This window comes from Chanodichthys erythropterus, chromosome 20 (genome assembly GCF_024489055.1).
Source record: "Chanodichthys erythropterus isolate Z2021 chromosome 20, ASM2448905v1, whole genome shotgun sequence".
Taxonomy (NCBI): domain Eukaryota; kingdom Metazoa; phylum Chordata; class Actinopteri; order Cypriniformes; family Xenocyprididae; genus Chanodichthys; species Chanodichthys erythropterus.
Window position 1 is genome coordinate 28,867,856 of NC_090240.1, and position 20,001 is coordinate 28,887,856.

General features: G+C 37.7%; 1 protein-coding gene across 1 annotated transcript; it reads right to left on the reverse strand.

Annotated features, from left to right (window-relative positions):
• Window positions 1-616: 616 nt before the first annotated feature.
• On the reverse strand, window positions 617-19,786 carry cd34 (CD34 molecule). The gene is made up of 5 exons (XM_067371965.1): window positions 19,613-19,786; window positions 8,737-8,916; window positions 8,483-8,646; window positions 3,367-3,519; window positions 617-2,305 (listed from the first exon to the last, which is right to left on the reverse strand). Exons 1-5 carry the CDS (start codon window positions 19,686-19,688, stop codon window positions 2,114-2,116), a joined length of 765 nt encoding a protein of 254 aa, XP_067228066.1. The 5' UTR covers window positions 19,689-19,786; the 3' UTR covers window positions 617-2,113.
• Between the last annotated feature and the right edge of the window lie 215 nt (window positions 19,787-20,001).

The window sequence follows — 20,001 nt, forward strand, 5'->3', positions numbered from 1 at the left end:
ATTACATCTTTTGAAAACATGTTCTTTGGCACCTTTAAGGATTTGTAAGGATATTTTATCTCAAAAGCAAGTTTTTGCAGTACTGGTGTCTGATATTGGTCTGGATCTAGGTTTTTGAGGTTCTGGTCTTCATCTTTGGAATGTTGCTGTTTTTATAAATATTTGCACTGGCTTATAAAGTTTAGAATAAATTCATAGCTTAATTTCTAGATTATATTTGTGATATCATTAACAGCTTTTAGTTTTAGGGTGATTAGTTGCAGGACTCAGCAGTCAGTAACACATAAACGCTGACTTGCTTTCTCTTAAACTGATTAGGGACCACTGTGCCCCACCCGAATCCCTGCACTATGATGTCATCACAGTCTCTTATACAAACCAGCTGTTTGCTTAAATGGCCTTTAGATAGCAGCCAAATTTTTGCACGTGTGTAGAGGAATGAGAGAGATAGATGAAGAGAGAACATATGTGTGCATATCATATCAAACAAAAAGCTCTTGAGTAAACAGCCAAGCAGCCAAATAAATGAAAAACTGCATAATATAGATCCAAGGCACACAAAGACGAGGTCTCACTGGGGTAAAGTAGAAATGAATAGTGAACATGTACTGATTTATTTTCCAAAACTTTATTCCTATCACAAACATACATCAGTTTAACACAATGCTAGTACACCGATCCAAAATATAACAGAACACCGGAATGTTAAAACAAAATGTCATAGTTGAAATAAAAGACATGATATTCATATGTATATATGTTCATATATTCATATTAAACCTCAAAACATACAATTTCATTTTCTGTTGGTTTATTTCAAGAGATACAGTCACTAGCACCAAATTTTGACCCCAAGGTCTTGTGTCAGAAATCTTGTGAAGAAGTGTGAACAAGATATGGGTGTAGAAATGTTCTGCACTGTTTCTTTTTGTATTGTGGTAAATTTACTAAAAATAAAGGCAATGGTCCAGGGTTTCGTGGCTGCACAATTACATACTTTCTTTGCCTAATGATTTATGTACAGTGTAGTAGCAAATGTAGATACAAAATAGAACACACCCACCCAAGAAAGTTCTAATAATTAAGGCAGGTTATTCAAACGATTTAGTCAGTCATTCAGTCCATAAACACTACATCTAGATGTCTAGAATAAAAATATTACAAAAAGAGCATAATACTGGTTTACAAAGTACGGTGTAACTCAATCCAGAAATGTCAGATAATATTTAGCTGTCACCCTGAGGGCTAATGGGCAGCATACCTAATTTGTTGGATTTTATGTTAAGGGTTGTTCGCAGCAATGAAATGGAGGTCATGTTAACGCTTTAACTGATTTTTCATGCTCGCCAACTCCAGAAATCATTACTTTGTCATGCAGTGATATTAACAAAATTATACAAGACTATTAACTAGTCAAATCATACTGTACACAGAGACGAACATATAGAACATTTCATACAGTCTACAAACAACGCAAACAAATCCAGAACTCGCACCCAGTGGATTCTGAGTGTTTCTTTATGATGTGATGGGATTTACACTCAGCTGTGGAGCGCTGGGACTGGAGCATGAATCCTCCCAGCAGTGTTATGTTCCAGTCCTGGCTGTACTAATGGAAGCTAGCAGTGACTCATGGGAAAGGTTCCCCACCCCACAGTTGTATTATACTCAAGGGATGCACCTCTTGGACTAAAACGATTTTTGTTGCATCATATGATTGAGTTTATATGATGTTCTCATTATAAATCATCACTGTCATAACTGGCATTTTACAACTTTCATAACATCGCAAAAATCTTTCATATAGCATTCAAACATTGATATTTATTTTGCTAGATAAGGAGGATGATTACTTGACCAATTTTTTTATCCCATTTTTTATCCTGTATATTTGTTTCCCATAGCTGTAACTTTGATTCAGATGTGTTTTTAATTGTTCCGTATGACTTAAAGTTGAACATTTTGCATCATATTTACATGTAAATGTGGGAATTTGAGTCTTTGTCTCCCTCGTGCCTTCTGATGGCCAAGGTCAGTATGCAGTAGATTGAGTTGGATTTAAGAAACAGGGGCTGAGTGTTTCACCAACACCCTTGTTGGCAGAACGGCTCATTCACAGCTCTGTATCTGCCGTCTTGGTGGTAGAGTGGCCATTGGTGGCGGCAGGGGGAGTTTGGGGCTTCACTGCCTCTTGTGACTCTCCATTAAGACTTGGCTTCTCCTGGGGCTCGGGTTGGTTCAGAGGGGCCACGGACACCAGAGTGTTGCCCTGGTTCTCCTCGTCAGCCATGTATGACTCCTCAGCCTGTAGGAAAACAAGATACAACCTGATTTTACTTTTTTATTTTGCTTTTTATTATTTCTCCTATTTTTTATTATTATTATCATCATCATCAGATGCTAGCTTGGAAGACTTATGGAATAAGTCTGAGATATTTCTTTGTTGAAAAATGTTGGAGTTCATATTGAGTTTATATTGAGATCTGACATTGATAAGATGTATTCAGAAAGTTCTTAGTCCAACAACCAAAGTACCAAAAAAAAAAAAAAAAAAAGACCAAAAACAATAACAAAATACTTATACACTCAGGGAGCGAGATCTGCTTGGTTATAAACATTCTTCCAAATATCTTCCTTTGGGTACAGCAGAACAAAGAAATGTATACAGGTTTGGAACAACTTGAGGGTGAACTATCCCTTTAATGAGCAAGACCCTCAAAATAAGGTTAGTGTGTTTTTTGAGCAGAATATGAAAACTGCTATAAAATCGTTTTTATTTGATAGAATATATTTCATGATGCATCTTCAAAGCTAAAGCTTTCATTGAGCAGCATATGGCTTATGAAATGTATGTTTTTTTTTATTGTAAGCCTCTTTTTGAGGTCCGATGGAGTTCACTTTGTTTCAATTTCATAATTTGACATCATTTAACAGAGAAGGAAAACAGCTTAGAACTATTGGCAAGAAGATTAAACAGTTTGTGTTTCACTAGCATGTGTTGTGGTTCTGAACATTAGATTGGGCGTGTGCTTGAGGAACTTTGCGCTGCACTGATATGCTGCCAATTGTTTCCTTCTTAATTAGAAGCTTGGCAGCACTTCCTTACCCAATACGCTAAACTTTGCAATTAAAATGTGTGCATAACACATTCAAAATGGGAATTTGATTGGGAACACTTGGTGGTGGAGATACAGTTGTTGAAGTCATCGATTTGGGGGTTTAGACAGCAGGAAAAGTAGGAAATGAATGAATGTGTAAATTTGCTTTAAAGATTTGCTTGGTGTTGATATTAGTAAGGATATTACAGTTAATGATTAAGGATGTTTTTCTGGGGTTCATTAAGTCTGACTCTTTGCTGGTACTCACCAGTTTCATGCCTTTGCCGTTGCTTCGCCGATGGCACTTGAAGTAGTATATGCCGACTATTGTGGCAGCAAGCAGTAAGCCAGTCACCAGCACAGACACGAAAACCACAGGAGAAGACCCAGAGTTGGCATTCTCTTCTTCAATATCATCCATCTGTAGAGAAAAACATAAACATGATCATGATCATTTATAGCAAGGGCATAGGTTTGATTTTGACATTGGTGAGGACATAATATCAAAAAATAAAAAACTAAACTATATTTAGGGATTGACATTAAGGTTTTTGGTTGATACTGATTTAAATTAATCAATTCTGTAATGTTATAAGTTACAGGCAGTTTAACAGATTTTACATTTACATTTTACATCAACATCTCTCATCAGCATCAGAGTACATAGGCCTATACATAATATATATGTAATACTCTATGTTCAGAGTGCTCTTGATGACTCTGCACATCACTTTATTTTAATATAAAAAAATTACTGTCTGACCTATTGATGATTCTGAAAGGAAACTAGACTGGGAGTTTACTGTTGCTGTAGAAATGAACACAAATTTCATGTGCATCTGATTGACAGATAACCCACACTTTTAGCTCAAATATCCACAAAATTAAAAACAACACTAAAATAAGAGGTTGTTTTTAATTTTGTGGATATTTGAGCTAAAAGTTTGCCTCATACATTCAGTTTAACAACATCAAGTTGAAGTTAAAGAAGCTTAAACTTTATCATTCAACCGAACTGTGCATGTATTTGAGGTGCATTCACACGGGGGCGCTGGCGTTAACGCTTCTCATTTATTTTGAATGGGTGACTTCATGCGTTGCCGAACTGAATTGTGGGTTCCATCGCGTCGCTGTGTTGCAAGAGGCAGAAGTTGAAGATTTCTCAACTTTTTAAGCGCCAACGCAGGCGTCATCCAATCAGATTGCCCTATGCAAATACCCTAGAGCAGTGGTTCTCAAACTTTTTTCCCAGTGGGCCGGTCCGCATATAATTTACATATGACGTCACCAATACAAACCAATCAGATTTAATGTTATCGTATTAGCAAATACTATTATACCTAGATGTTGCACACAATAAATAACAAATAAAAACTAACTTACTGACATTAGCTTTACAATTAATTAATAGTAATGCTCAATGAACACACAAACTGTATAAATCACTTTAAGTTGCCATTTAATTCTGTATGACTTTATGACTTTCTTCAACAGCATCGCAATAGTCACCAAACAATCACATAAACACCTTAATAGGCAAATGTTACTCAGCTCTTTTTACAAACAACACTGAGCGCATTGTAGGCTAATTACAATCTCTGACGATATCAAGCATTCTGTCATGTCGCAATCCCTCGCGCAGCATCGGATCCGCGAGCGCGCGCAGAGTTGGACTCATTCCAGCCGCAGGTGCACTGATGCGGTTATTTTTACTGATTTAAAATACATCAGACAAACACATCGATTTCACAGTTCAGTCTTTTGAAATTGTAGGTTTTGCTTGTCAAGTAGCCTAGTTTACTACTACAGAGCAAACAGGAAGGCCGTCCATCTCGCTCAACTGATTCTTCCATTCTTCTTACCTTCGATGCTGACTCTTCTTGTTTGCATTGTGTTCCTTCATTGTATGTTCCTCTTTTTTTTTCTCCTCTAATAACAAATTTGACCATTTTTGACCAGGCTTAAATTTACAAAATTAATGGCTACTGTTTGAATTCTTCCTAAGCGCGCACTTGTGTTTGTTTCGTTAACTGAGTGATTGCGTCATTAGCCTACATTGCCTGATGTCTGAAAATAATAAATGCTCACCAAAATGATTTTATATGACAAATAAAGCATTATAGCTCATTTATATTTATTTAATTGACTTTAATTTAAATTTTAAAACAAAAATAAATTGTATGCTATAGTTTTTTTATTTTTTTTTAAAATTGTGATCGGCATATCGCGAGCCGCATTTACATTCGTGACGGGCCGCAGGTTGAGAACCACTGCTCCACACCCATTCAAACGCTTGCTGCAGTGAAGTGTCGCGTTGCGCGACTCGCGCCCAATTACACTCACTGGATGTCATGGCAACTGAATCATCGAGGAAAACTTTAAATATCTCGCCTTCGCTTTAATTTCTGACCATCTCCAAAAAGACATAAAACACTAAACAAATGATTCTGGCATGCGTTTATCAAAGTAGGGAATCCAGACTTTTAATCCCTTAACACAATTACTGCTGTTGAAATACGAAATTGAGGCGGGTCCGGATTGAATTCCCTCCGGGTCCGGATCCGGAGCGGAGTCCGGACTTTGAGAAGTGCTGCCCTAGAGCAGTCGCTAGCATATTGCATTCGTGCAACACCGTAAAGTAATGTGATTGGGTGTTATCACTATAACAACACAACACAACACAAGCTTCAGACACACCCTCCATCAAGCGTTGACGCTGACGCCCCACGTGAATGCAGCGTAACAGATAGCAGTCCTATTGTGTGAGGAAGATCCATTTAGATCCACTCTGATGGACAACAACAGCAACAACAAAAAACTCCCTAAGACTTCCTAGCTCATTCATCCAGATAATTGGGTCACAATATTCTCTGTTTTTATGAGCAATATTCTCTGTTTTTATTGTTATTTCTATTCCTTATGTTCTATTTTTATTCTTCTTCTTTATGTAAAGCACTTTGAATTACCATTGTGTATGAAATTTGCTATACAAATAAAATTGCCTTGCCTTGCCTATTGCCAATGCTTGTCCATGCACTAAATGCATGTCCTTAAAAGAGTGTAGTTTTTTTTTTTACATATTTGACTTCTCTGGGAATGCCAGTAGACCCATTTCAGATATGTCCAAAATTACAACAGTACTGGTTACATATATAATTGTTTTTTTTTTTTTTTTAAAAATCAAAATTATTGCTATACAATTCAGTATTGCTGAATATTGGTAGGGATTATGTCCCTAGCATCCCTACTTACACCTTTGATATAGCATTCCTAAGCTCTCCCATTTTAGACATTTTCCACTCTTCCTGACATGCATTCCCCATATGAAACTTATCTGTTGATGTAGAAAACAAAAAGAGGAAATTAACAGGAAGGAGTCTTTGTAGTTTAGTACCTCTCCCTGCCTTTCACAAAGCATTTAGGTTATGATGTGTCGTGCCATTGTGTCAGAACGAACAACGCCTATCATGATGGGGAAAAAATTACTGATCCTGCATCAGACTGGCCTATCAAAGCTATCATCTCACTCACTATAATTTCACTGGTCTCAGATCAGTCCTTGCCAACAATAGACACTCATCTCCCCCCACTTCTTCTGTCTAACCTCTTTCCTGGGTTCATAACCACATGGCAGAAGCGAGAGGAAGCCCCTCTTCTCTCCCACTCATTCATCTTTTGTGTGCAGGGATTATTTATAGCGAATGACAAAACAGGATCTCCCTAATCTGAGCTCACGGGCATCAACAGCTCAAACTGCCTTGCTAAACTTTATCCTCTCAGACACGAAGCTTCCTTCCTTTCTAATGTACACGGACACAGATGACAGCGACTGAAAACATCTGAAATCATTCTGTCCACATGGGTTGGGTTGGCAAAGAGTCTTCAACTGTTGTAGAGAAAAGTGTATAGTGGCGTTTAGATAATTGTTAATCTGTTCTGATGACCTTTTTTGTACATATGATGCTGTTATGGCCTCACTGTAACATAAAAGTATGTAAATGCAGTGTAAATGCAGTGTTCCCTTGCAAAAAAAAATAAAAAAAAATGCATTTTTGGAGGTGTACATTGGTGGTATTAGATGGTAATACTCTTGTACTTTGATACTTTTTGCTCCCCTACTACGGTAGTACCATGGTATTATGATGGTAATATAATATAAGGTACTTTGAAATATACCATGGCACTAAAATTAATGTACTTTCCTTTCAGAATTACCATAATACTATACTTTGGTAAATTTTCAAAATGGTATATGGTAGTACCATTGCACTTTTTTGTAAGTAAATCATTAGGAGTTCCAAAAAGACTAAAACAGAAACAACCATGTGTTTTGGAGAAGTACCATGGTATTATTAGAACTACCTTGGAGTACCATATAAATGAATATCAGTGCCATGGTATTACCATCTGTTACCATCACTGTACCTTTACCATACTTGTTTTTGTAAGGGACATGTGACAAACACCACAGCACTGGTGTTCTATTCCAAAATGTTACTTTTTTTTTTTTTTTTTTTTTTTTTGACTAATAATGAAACGTGAATAATGCGAATCCTAAATGTTGAGTTTAGGAAAATGTCAGCTGAATTAACATTGGTCAAATTAAATGAAATTAAATAAAAATACACATACAAATAATATGTATTTCATAAAAACTTTCTGTGTATTCTTCATGAAAGCTCTTGACTATGGAAGCCTGTTTCCGCCACAAAAAAAAAAAGCCACTAAAAAAAAAAAAGATTAATTGCGAGTTTTTATTTCAGAATTCTGACTTTTTAATAGCAATTACGTGCTTATATCTCACAATTGCGAGTTATAAAGTCAGAATTATGAGAAATAAAGTTGCAATTGCATGATAAAAAGTCAGAATTCTAAGATATAAAGTCGCAACTGCGAGGTATAAAGTCAGAATTTTGAGATATAAAGTCGCAATTGCGTGATAAAACTTTTTTTTCTCACTACTGTGTGAAACGTTATTTCTCACAGTTCTTACTTTGCTTGCGTTTCCTTTCATTGCGACTGACCATTAGGTTTGCTGCTTTGTTATGACTTTTTATCACGCAATTGCGACTTTATATGTCAGAATTCTGACTTTTTATCACACAATTGCGACTTTATATCTCAGAATTCTGACTTTATAACTCGCAATTGTGAGTTAAAAAGTCAGAATTCTGAGATAAAAAGTCGCAATTAATCTTTTTTTTTTTTTTTTTTGGCGGAAATGGGCTTCCGTAGTTGACCATTGAAAATCAGTGATCAATAATAAATTGAAAGAAAACTCTTACATTTCTTAATTAAACTGTCAAATCACATTCTTTTTGCACCATTGTTTTTTTTCCACCCAGAATTCTAATCCATGAAATCAGTGACCCAAAATTACTTACTTTATTTTTTATGGATTCTTGATTTGAGGCTGGATTGTTTGGGTTCACTGTTTCCTGTACCGCATTATCAACAAGGTCGTTGGAAGCTGTGGTTTCTGTTTGTATTGGTAGGTCAGTCTGGCTGGCATCTTTGCTGTTGTCAGAGGCGGGGGTTTCTGATGGAGCTAATAAAAACAAAGAATCAGGTAATAGTAGTTTCATCAACTAAAAACACTTTTGAAATTATTTTCTTGGACATTCTTGATGCCTCATACCAATGTGGTCAGTAGTGTCAAGTATCCTTGGTTCAAGTGTTCCTTGAGCAGGGATCTCAGTGGTGGAGAATGTTGGCGAATGTGTGTTTGGGTTTATTCCTGAGATTGTTGATACCCCTGTGGCTGGTTCTGTGCTTGGAGAAGTATTAGTTGAAGATGTTGTGGTCTGTCCCTGACAACCTACACGGAAAAACAGAAAATGCTTTTAAGTTAGACTTCCACCTCACCTTGCTTAATTATGTTGGCTCCATTTTACATATCATGGGAACCATCTCATAACTCACATTCAATTAATTCTGCATACATAGCACTGATACAGGCAACCCTAATATTAATTTAAAAATCAAATTTTAAAAGTTTGGATTTTAATCAAGGTTTCCATGCCACCCATTCATGCATATTACTATGCAATCACAAAGGGCTTGCAGGATTGGCCCTGAGTGTCAGATGCTCCTCATCCAGCGATTGCCACACAGTGTTTGCTAGCATGTGGGTGGTAGGTGAACCCTGAGGTTGAGAAGAGGTTAAAAAGGCTTGGCCCCTCCTGACTGTTATTTAATGCCCTTCTGTCTCCACCCTCTCCAAAAATGTGTCTTGTTTGCACAGCCACTCTACATTATTAATAACTTAAGCAGGAGGGTAATGCTGCCGACACTGACTGAGCAAATAAACATCACCCTCGAAAAGTCAAGACCTTTGGCTTTGCTGTACATTATCACACTCCTTAAGAAAGAGTTTTGTCTAGAGGCGTGGAATGCAGGAAGCGTGTGGCTGGGCGTAGTATGGGTGAATTCATTTTCTCATTTGTTTTAGGTGTTGCATCCTCAACTGACTACGCCATATCCGAAAGTCATTGAACTTGTGTTCTTGCTAAAAAGTAACATTACAAGATAGATTTTTCACTTTTCACTCAATCAACTCAAAAGCAAAAATTTGAGGTTGCTGTGAAATACGATTGAAGTACATTTTTGGTGGATATAAAAAAGCATAAATTATTGTAATTGTAACACTTACACATTAATTCTGTTGCTAAAACTGGTGCATTTGAGTAGTTGAGTAATTGGACAAATTTACACATAAAAGGTTTGTAAGCAATTTTTTTTCAAACTAGTTATGCTTATTGTTTACATCTTGTGGCTAAACTATCGAAACAGTGAATATTTTTACATTTTTTGATTAGCCCCATTCTCTTCCATCACATTAAATTTGTAACCCAGAATTTTCCTCTGTTTTAAGGAAACAGAGGACAAGTGGAAATGCTTTTTTTTTTTTTGTGGTAGTTAACATGCCACAAATGCTGCTGATTGAGCACAACTTCTATTAATCCCAGAATACTCTTTTAAGTGTTTTTTTTTTTTTTTTTTAGCAAAGAGTAGATTAGATTTTTGGGGGGCATTTGGTATTTGAGCAGCTGAGCTCTATATTTAGAACAATTTCTGGTGTCATTTAGGACACCACTCGTCTTGCCGTCAAACTGATTGTCACGCAGGCTTCAGAATGCCATCTGGAGCTCATGCTGTGTGGCCTTGTGTTTTTCTAACTAGTAATACTAAGATATCTGCCACACCCTGATCATAAACTAATTCTACATTTGTCTCAACAGGTGTGACTGTAACAAGGCCACTGTACTGTATGGCAGCAATGCTGGAACAATGAACCTTGATGAATCTTTTTAGTTAAAACATCAAAAGAAATGATTGGTCAAGCTGAGATCTCATCAATTGCCATGATACCTCGCTTTCTGTTTGTGATTCTTAGCATTTTGTGATTTTAAGGTCGCATGGCCACCATGATAGCACTGGTCTGTGTTTACAGTGTGAAGCTCCCTCCCTCATTTCAGATACTTACAGATGACTATCTTGTAAGCGGGTCTATCGTGCTTCATACTGTGAGTGGCTGGCCATATATTTTAATTGGCTGAACTGGGCATGTATCCTACAGCTCTTAAAAATGTTAATAAAACTAAGCACTGACTTACTCAAGCCAAAACCAGACATGTTTATTGATATAATAACTGTTAGGAAGAATGTTCCCTCTTCTCCCAACATCATATAAACAAAACCAGTATACGAGAACTCCTTTGTACACTTCTGTATTTGTGTGTTTACTACAAATGAGAAGCACCACAATATTAATTTTAACATGTATGATAATGAATGTCTATAATTGTGCACAGAACAAAATACCCCTCTTACTTTTAAAAGCAACACATGCTGACACAGTAGCAACATCCTGTTTTTCATACTTTCTGACTTAAAATGGTATTGGTTTGTGAGATTAGAATGAGTGCATCCCAAAAATCATAACTTTGGGGTTTTATAGCTAGATGTAAAAACGCAAATGCAAATAGTATCCAAAAGGTGTGCTTCCTTGGTATGTTACTGTGCACAGACATGATTGTGTTGTGGTACATCATCATCATGATCCATATAGCAGGGAACACTGATCTTTGAGGTGAATGAGGTCATCCTAGACAATTTGGGAGTTAGTCTTGGCTAACCCGTGAATTTCCATGTAAATATTGTTTCTCATAGCCAGACCTCTGATTAAACCTTGTGAACACACAACTTTGTTTCCAGTGGGACTGATGAAAACCTTGTGTTGCGCAAAGTCAGCCAGTCAAATCTGAGTTCGCCAGATTGGGAAAGTACTTTCCAGTTTTTAAGTGGGCGGTCAGGGAGCATGCTGTCTGAACGTATGCTTAAATTTTATGCATGAATTTATTTATGCATAAAACACATATATTTTATCCATAAGTTTTATGTAGATCTTAGGCATACATTTTCTATATACATTTGTTTATGTATAATATGCAAAATATTAGTTACCACTTGTAGTACACTATGGGTTCAAGTGATAACTAAATATTTTCAACTTCATTTTTCATGGTGTCTCAAAATAACACAGTTGAGTACACTTAGATGTTCTTAAGATTATCTTAAGAAGTACCAAAGAATAATTTTTAGTATATTAAGTACAAAATTAGTGCATGAAAATAGAACACTTTAAGTACATTATAGAAATATACTTTTTTTTCAACTGGGAACTTATAGATACATTCATCACACATACACTTGCACACACCCTCAAATATGCACATAAAATTAGTGGACAAATTAGTGATTGGAGAATGCACATTTCAGTTCAGTGAATTTGGTCAGTTGTTTTAATTCAACCCCAAAAAGCATACAACTCATCCCATCAAATTTTCATCCCAAATGAGATGTTCTTCTTGACATATTTAATATTTCACAATTTGTGTGGCAGTGAGATCTGGCCATCAAACTGACATCTGGATGCCCCGACAGCAAGCATAAACAGAGGTCTGGAAGAGTGATATTGTGGCTCCACCTAACCGCTTCAGTGCATGTTTTTCATCCACCAATACAACAGAAATATGACCGGAATCATTGTTTTCCTAAGGAAAGTGACACAACAGGGACTAAATGTGCTCTTCAGATCTTGGAATCACTCTAATCCATTCCATGGTGTTCTGGCATGTCTGGTCTGATGTAATGAGACAATCTCAGGCAAAGACTCCCCAAATCCCCAGTTGTGCCTGAATGGACGTATGGCAGTAAGCTTAACCAGACACGTCTTGACAGCTCTGATATAAACCTGCGAGCTAAAGCCTCCTTCTTCCACATTCCCTAAAAACATGAGCGATGCCTACAAAATGCTTAGGTTATTTTAAAGTACGTACCTCATTAAATGGACAGTTATGCAGATGACAGAGTTTTCATTTTTGGGTGAACTGTTCCTTTAGGTCTTGGTTGTAGGCTTCAGATTTCAAGAATTGATTTTGTTTTTATCTATATGGAGTTATGCTGAGCTAGAAAGGTGGCAGATGAACTCCAAATAACCCCTTTTCTTTGGATTTCAAAGCATTTAAGTCATGTTTTGATCATTGTCTCTTTAAATGTCCCATGGGTCTACTCATAAGACTAAAAATGATGTCACTGTAATTTTCCCAGAGACATTTATTTCTGGGAATCTAAAGGCATGTCTGCTTTCATTGTGACTAGAAGATTTCTGGTTTGTATCCTCAACTCAATCCCCAGGAGGAATGCAGCGATAAGCAATCTGCCTTTTCACGGCTCTTAAGGGAGCTTCTTTAATCTCTAAAATACCCACATTAATGCTTAAATCACAAGCTTGTTGAACTCTGGGGCACTCTCTATAGCTTCCTAACAAAGACATCCTCTTCTCCCTTCCTCACTCAGATCTGTGACGTGATTATCTTGCGGGAAAGAATGCCATCTCAAGATCTCCTATCTCTCACCTATCTCTGGGTCTGGTTGAAACAGGAGAAACTTAAATAAACAGCTCAGTGAAAGAGGAAAGAGTGTAATGACAGATGTAGGTGACTCAAAAGGGTTGGTAATCACTCTAACAATCCCTAAAGTGTTGTCCAGCAGGGTGGAGTCCATCTTTCTCCATCACCAGATGCACAGATCTCAAGGGAACCACTCTCCTCCCAGTGTACTTTGTGCTGAAACGTCAGGCTCTGACGTCTGCAGTCGGCTAAGCTGGACGGCGGCCTGGGAATCATTGCTTCTCCACCCAAACTGTAGAGAGCATCTCTTGGTGATCACAGTCAGCTGCCGCCGTATTCCTTCCCTATCTATGTTTCCATCTATCGTGTCATTAATTTTCTCTGTTGGGAGAGATGTTTTAAGTTATAAAACTTTCTTTGTCAAGCCAACATTTAAAATTTGTTCTGACAAACTTGACTTTTTCATTTAACATTTAACTTTCCCTTTTTAAAAAAAAAAAAAAAAAAAGTAGTAGTCTTTTTTGTCGGCTTATTTAAAAAATCTTAAAGCGGAAGCCCCTGTGATGCACTGTTGGTGCGATCACAAAATATTATTTCTCAAAAGGTCAAAGAACGTCATGGGCTCTTTTAACGAACACACAAAAAATCCAGTGGTCACTCTATCCACCCCAAGTACGGCAGAACTATTAGGGAGCAAGCTGATCCTGAGAGTTTACTTAGCATTGAGCCTGCAGCCCAGTTGTTTTCTGACAAAACAAAAACGGGGTGAAGGAATTAATCAAATTAGTGTCAAGTGTGGAATGTTCCCCAAGCCAGACAGGATGTAGGTATCTCAGATAGAAACTATAGACAGTGCTTTAACAATGCACACAGTAATGATCCCATTGCTGGCCCCTTTGGACCCAATTCGAGATGTATATTTAATACATAGACCACCTACTAATAGATTCCTCTACTATTCTTTTACAATAGTGTCTCATTTGCTGTTTTTGCTGTGTTAATTTCCATAAGAACCATCTAGATCTATACAGTACAGATATTATAAGATTTTAATTGATGGTTTGGTTAATGAATGTTGAAGATTTTGGTGTTTTTAATACATCAAACCTCATTTTTTTAAAGAGCACCCCCTACTTTCCAAAACGGGCATCATCTTGTCACCCCCCTCTAGCTGCCAGCTGCCTCCTCTTTTTGCAGCTCACTGTCAGCACCAAAAGCATTGCGTGTCTGCAGATGTCCATGGACCATTTCCAACCTCTTGTTCTTTGACGACATCATGCAGATTGATTCAGACAATGTAATTGGATATCTAAATGTTTGATCCGCTGCCATGCTCAGCTTATACAATGGCTGGAGAAAAGGCCACAACAGAAAGATGAGTGTGGGGGTATTGAAGTGTCTATCTCTCTCCCTCTCTCTCTCTCTCTCTCTTTTTTTTTTACTTTTCATCACACAAAAGAAAAACTGGGGTTGGGTTTTGCCCCCTCTCTTACTTTCTGGCTAACCGTAACAAATCCCATGGGCTCTGTAACAGTGTGGTTAAGGAGGAAAGACTGCTGTGAGAAAGTCCTCGTGCTTTTGATGGCAGGGAAAGGATAAAATCTTATGTTTTCAATTAGGGAACATTAGGTAGAATTGCCCCAGTGTTGTGCTGCTTGCTGAACATTAATTACCCCACTGGTTAAAGAGGCTCAGCCAAGCCACATTAACTCTGTTTATTCCTCAGGCAAAATGGCAAAAACCACCATAGAACTGCAAACTTCTCCATAAAGTTACATGCATGTAACAAGTATTACAAAAAATCTTTGTACGTAATAAGCAATTCTCTACAGAAACATGTTTTGTTATACTGGTTGAAAGTCTCCTCAGATCCTGATAGCAATCACAATGTTAAATGGTCTAAATGTATTTTTATATCATCTGTTGAAGGTGTAGAACCATATAATGTTCATCCAATTATTATATTCGGTCTGAATGAAATAATACAATGTCCTAACTGCCTGTCAACGTATGTTTTTACATTCCCTGGCGCACCCTGTCACATCATACATTATCAGCGCGTTGCAGTTTATACAGATTACAGACAGACCTCAGTCATGAGCACGGCCACCTTTTACAGGTCCTCCAAAACAACGAGCTTATGCTGCGTTCATGACATAACTACCGTAGTTACGAGATGGCAACCTGTGATATTCTAACCAGAGCTGTTTCACATCCTCAGACTTGGAATCATGCATATCCATGTCAACAGTATCAACACTGAAATGAATCTGCAGCAGTCAGGTACAAGCTCTTTTAAGTTGTTTATGTTCATTATTATTGTAATATTATGTGCCTTGAAACATGATGTGGTTTAACGCTTTGCCGAGAGCAGCTGTGTTTGTGCGCGGAGGGTGGGATTGTATGCTTTCAATGCTAGCAGGCTAACGTTAGCATTTCCCAGATCACCAACTGTACCTTTAATGAAAAGACACTGTCCATGGATAGGGTTGAAATTTTTTGTGCATGAAATGCTCAAACAGTGTTTGTTGTTCGGATAAATAATAGGTATTTTGCGATAACTAATAGTTATGTTAGATACTATTTTATTTAATTTGATTTATTGTGTTTGTTTAATTTAGATGTTCATTACAAAATATATTTCTATACATAGGTATATATGCTTATATAAAAAAATCTTTCTATAAAAATCTCTCTCTATAAAAACTTTTCTATAGGAAAACCTTAATCATGGAAAAAGCACAAATATACTGTATGGCTAGTTACAGGATGTTGCACAATTTTCTCATCAAAGTTTTTATCCTGAAAGTTACAGCTAGAGTTTCTGTGAAATTGAAACTGTGCCATCACTTTATAAGTTGTTATTTGACTAATACGATGATCCAACCAGCAGACTGGTCCAAACAAGTGTCTTGGAGTTTCCACTTGTTACAGATTTTGTTGAACCACAGGCTAATTACACACTAATGTTTGGACCCAGGTTTTTGGGTTCTCGTATTACCAGACCACTATGTCAGAGTGAGAGCAGTTGGAAGCTGCATGCCAGCTGTGAAGACGCAATAACTGCAAAACTGCATTGGAGTGCCAGGGGAACCACAGAGTAACAGACTCACAAGAGCAACAACAACAAACCCTGATATGAATCCGGATTGTCTTGTTTTTCTCATTTAAGATGATGTTTAGCTAATTAAACATGACTGTTAGTTGATATGCATTTGTTCATAATATAATACGTAATAGTTGTTTTGTATCTTTTTCCTAATTATAAGTGGGGTGATGGACATAAATGTCTAAACATGCAACTTGCTGTAATTACTGTTTGCTCAGATGATCTTTTCACATACTCAGAGAATGAACTGCTTATTTTTCCACCCTTTCAGTTTCAATCAATATGCATCGGTGAAAAGCCCAGTAAGACCGAGCACACCCAAATCGTAATGATGTAAGGTATCTTATGGGATTTGTGTGTAGGCTCCCCACCCCTGGGTACATGACGTGAACCTCACCGAAGTGGCCTGGGACTGCAGGAATGCCAGGCAATAGCTAAAGGCCATGAGAAACTGGCAGCTGCATGTTTTTGTTGGCCAAACAGCACATTGTCAGCCAAGGAGAATATTACAGAACTAAGGTATGCAGATATAAGCTTATCATTTCCCTCCTTGCCTTGTAGTGACCCCTTCCATCCATTTTATTTTATCATGCATGATGCACTGGCATGCATTAACTTCCTCTTCCTCTGTGCCTTGACTATGTGTCTTTGTGTGACTAAACCCATAAAAATATGCATCTGTTCTCCACTAAATAGCTTTGCTCATACTGACCGACGCAATAAAAATGTGAGTGATAATAGTGCCTTTTAACATCCTGTATTGTGTAATTTGGAAGTTCCCATGTGTTGGTTCAGATCAGGATGGATGAATTGGCTTCTGTTGGTACAGTTGATATAGGCCTTGGATTTTAACCAGATATCTAACTGTAATACACCACAGTAGCAGTTAGGACTGGGAAAAGACCTGCTTCAGGGACGCTAGGTCTGCCAGGGAGCTAAAGACGCGTGAAGGTGTTTTCTCACTCGCCGCTGAGCTTAAAATGCAGCCCGATTTAATAATATTCCATGGTGATTGGGCGGCACCAACCATCATCTTGGCACTTGTCCACTGAAATGCCACATAGCTGCCAGGTTGTATAATGGCTGAACTCACAACATGGGAAAAGGTGGTAACTGAAATTTAGCATGTCATTTGGGTGGCTAACGTAACTATGGGGTGAATGTGAGCTCAGCTAAACACATTTGCCAACAGGCTGTCATAGCGAATCATTCCTTGCTCTTTTCCATCCATCAGAGGAGGAAGGTTACACCTCAAAAAGAGCTATACTTGCAATGGGAGGTCACTGTCACATTTGAACAGTGGGTGGCCAGTTGGAATGTAGTACTTCTATCTTCTGAGTCTTTCCTCTGAGGCCTTATTCAAATACCATGTAATTTGACCCTTTTTAGCCACTTAGCTTCAGTTAATTTAATTCTGCAGCAACTGTAGCGTGTGGTTAAGTGTCCACATGCTGAAACCACTGATTCGGTTATCGTAATTTGAAAGTTTTTCAGATCAGTTTTTCCCATTTTGTAAATTTACATTTACATTTATGTATTTAGCAGATGCTGTTTGTCAGTTCATGCATTCTCATGCATACAGAGAAATGGAAATGGGTTTCAAATGTCATGAGGGTATGAGTAAATGCTTACAGAAATTTCTTAATTTCAGCATTAAAAATTTAGCTTTGAGTGAAGCATGGCATCTTGTGAAATGAGCTGAATATGGCAGCAGAGCAACATTAATATATCAAATGAATACGGTACAAAAGTGGCATTTCTGTCACCAGAGTGATGTTTCTTTATAAGAGTCAGTTGTTAATTTCATTAGAAATGTACCACTATTTATTTCTGTTAAAATACATAGATCTTGTCACGAAAATAGCCATAGATGCTTGTAGCAAATATTTATAAGAGACTCTGCATCAAAGAAGAAGAAACATTGTCCTAGAGGCCTAATTATGTTTAATGTCTACACAGATCAGTTTGAATCGCTATAACAAGCATTTAAGATTTTCTGTTGAATATGATGAACTTTAATGGCGTACCGACATCTGGACCTGATGCACACATATTTCCATGGTTGGCAGAAAAGTGCTGCTATGTTCTGACCGTCCATTGGCAAAGTCTCACAAGGGTGCCAATTGCACTAAAGTGCCAAGCATTTAACAGACTGGTGGGAATGGAAACGTGTAGTGCTTTTCGGTCTCTTGGTGGGGAGAGGAAGAGGCTTCATTTTAACAATGTCTTCTTGCAACCTCCAAAGTCTTAACGGCAGCATGGCTGTTACAGCCTAATGAATTCAGCTGGTTTACAGTTTCACATTACTCTTTATTAAAGCCTTCATTGAGCAGGACATTTGAGGAGAACTATAGGAATATAGGGTATGTTAACTTCAGATTTCGTATTACACGCTAGCTTTTGCAAACTACACAGGTTTCCCTTTAAAAAGGGGGGCAGGCTGCATAATTCAATTTTTCATTTAGCTTGAAAACTGATTATGTGCTGTGTGAGTGTTTGTTTGCATTTTTGTAGTTCAGCTAACCAAAATCATAGTTTTCTCTTTTCTAATATTTGTTTTCTTTTACATTTTAACAACTGGTTTCCTGGTAAAAGTCTGTTTGGTTCAACCACCACGCTTTTGAGAAGTTGCACTGTGTTTAAACTAGACTTCCCACCATTAAACTAAACTCACCTCTTGGGAAAAGGGAATGGGGCGTAGAGCTCTGCCCTGCCCACATGGGCGTCACTTACAAACCAGCTCTTTTTACTCCTATTTGAAATAACGGACCTTTGGTATCCTCCCTGAGAAGAGAGTGCCGTTTACACACGACAGTCTTCATCCCTGTGGCTGATAATGTAAACATCCATCTATTTTCAGGAGTACATGAACCAAACACTGCGGGCCACATTTCAGTTTACAATAAATCCATTCGTACGTCTGCTTTTCAAAAGGACAATTTCACCACATGCAGTCACAGAGATCAGGATAAAGATGCTGAACAGACTCCTCAGACAGTTTCCAGGCTTTTCCAAACTCTTCAGTCCCTAAAACACACATATACGCCTATGTTTCGGCCAGCTCCACCCAGACGGAAAGCAGTATATAGCCCACAATTACGATCAACGGCATGTTTCCACTCTAAGCCAGAGCCCTTTGTTTTAGTTTCCCGCTAGATTTTTAACTTCGTCTCCCATGAGTAAACACTACAAACTGCTGGCTGTCACATCAATCAAGATGAGACTATTAAAAAAAAAAAAAAAAAAAACCCTGAGCAAAACCAAATATTAGAGCTCAAAATCAGTAATGTTTTTATACAGCTTCAAATATGATGAATCCTGACAAATTATAAGGTTATGTTCCTATAAATCTGTACAAAAAAACAAACAATGATACAAAATGTAAAATAAGAACATGAAAAGGATGTAAACGATTAAACAATGATAAAATGCTGCATGTAGTACGCAGTATTTAACTTACAACTTATAAAAAAGACTTTAAATAAACTTACTGTGAAGCAGAAGAAAGCCAAACATTAAAGCCAGAGCCATGGTTTTCCAGAGTTCATTCATTCTTCGTACAGCCATTCTGGTCTCTGAGCACGCTGAGGTGTGTGAGAGTGTGTATGCAGGCGCTGGGGCAGGGCTGAAAGAGTTTAGGGGTTTCCTGTGCCTGAAACAGAAATGAGCGGGTCACAAGATAAAGCATGGCTTGTGCTCCAGGGGTTTTATATGGCCTCACTACACTCCCCCCACATCTCTCTCTCTCGCTCTCTCTCAACCGTCATCCTTCTCTTCTTGCAGGCAAGACCACCTCCTTCATGTTGTGTGCATTTGATAGTATGAGAAGAGTTGAAACATGTATGTGTTGCTGTATATTTATTATAGTGATTTTGTATTT

What these genes read in the sequence shown, in the direction of transcription:
- cd34 (XM_067371965.1), bottom strand. Translation starts at nt 19,688, where the DNA reads ATGGCTGTACGAAGAATGAATGAACTCTGGAAAACCATGGCTCTGGCT. An exon ending in TGACACTACTGACCACATTG is followed by an intron (nt 8,647 to 8,736) that starts GTATGAGGCATC and finishes TGTTTTTATTAG; the next exon opens with CTCCATCAGAAACCCCCGCC. An exon ending in ACGGCAAAGGCATGAAACTG is followed by an intron (nt 2,306 to 3,366) that starts GTGAGTACCAGC and finishes GTTTTCCTACAG; the next exon opens with GCTGAGGAGTCATACATGGC.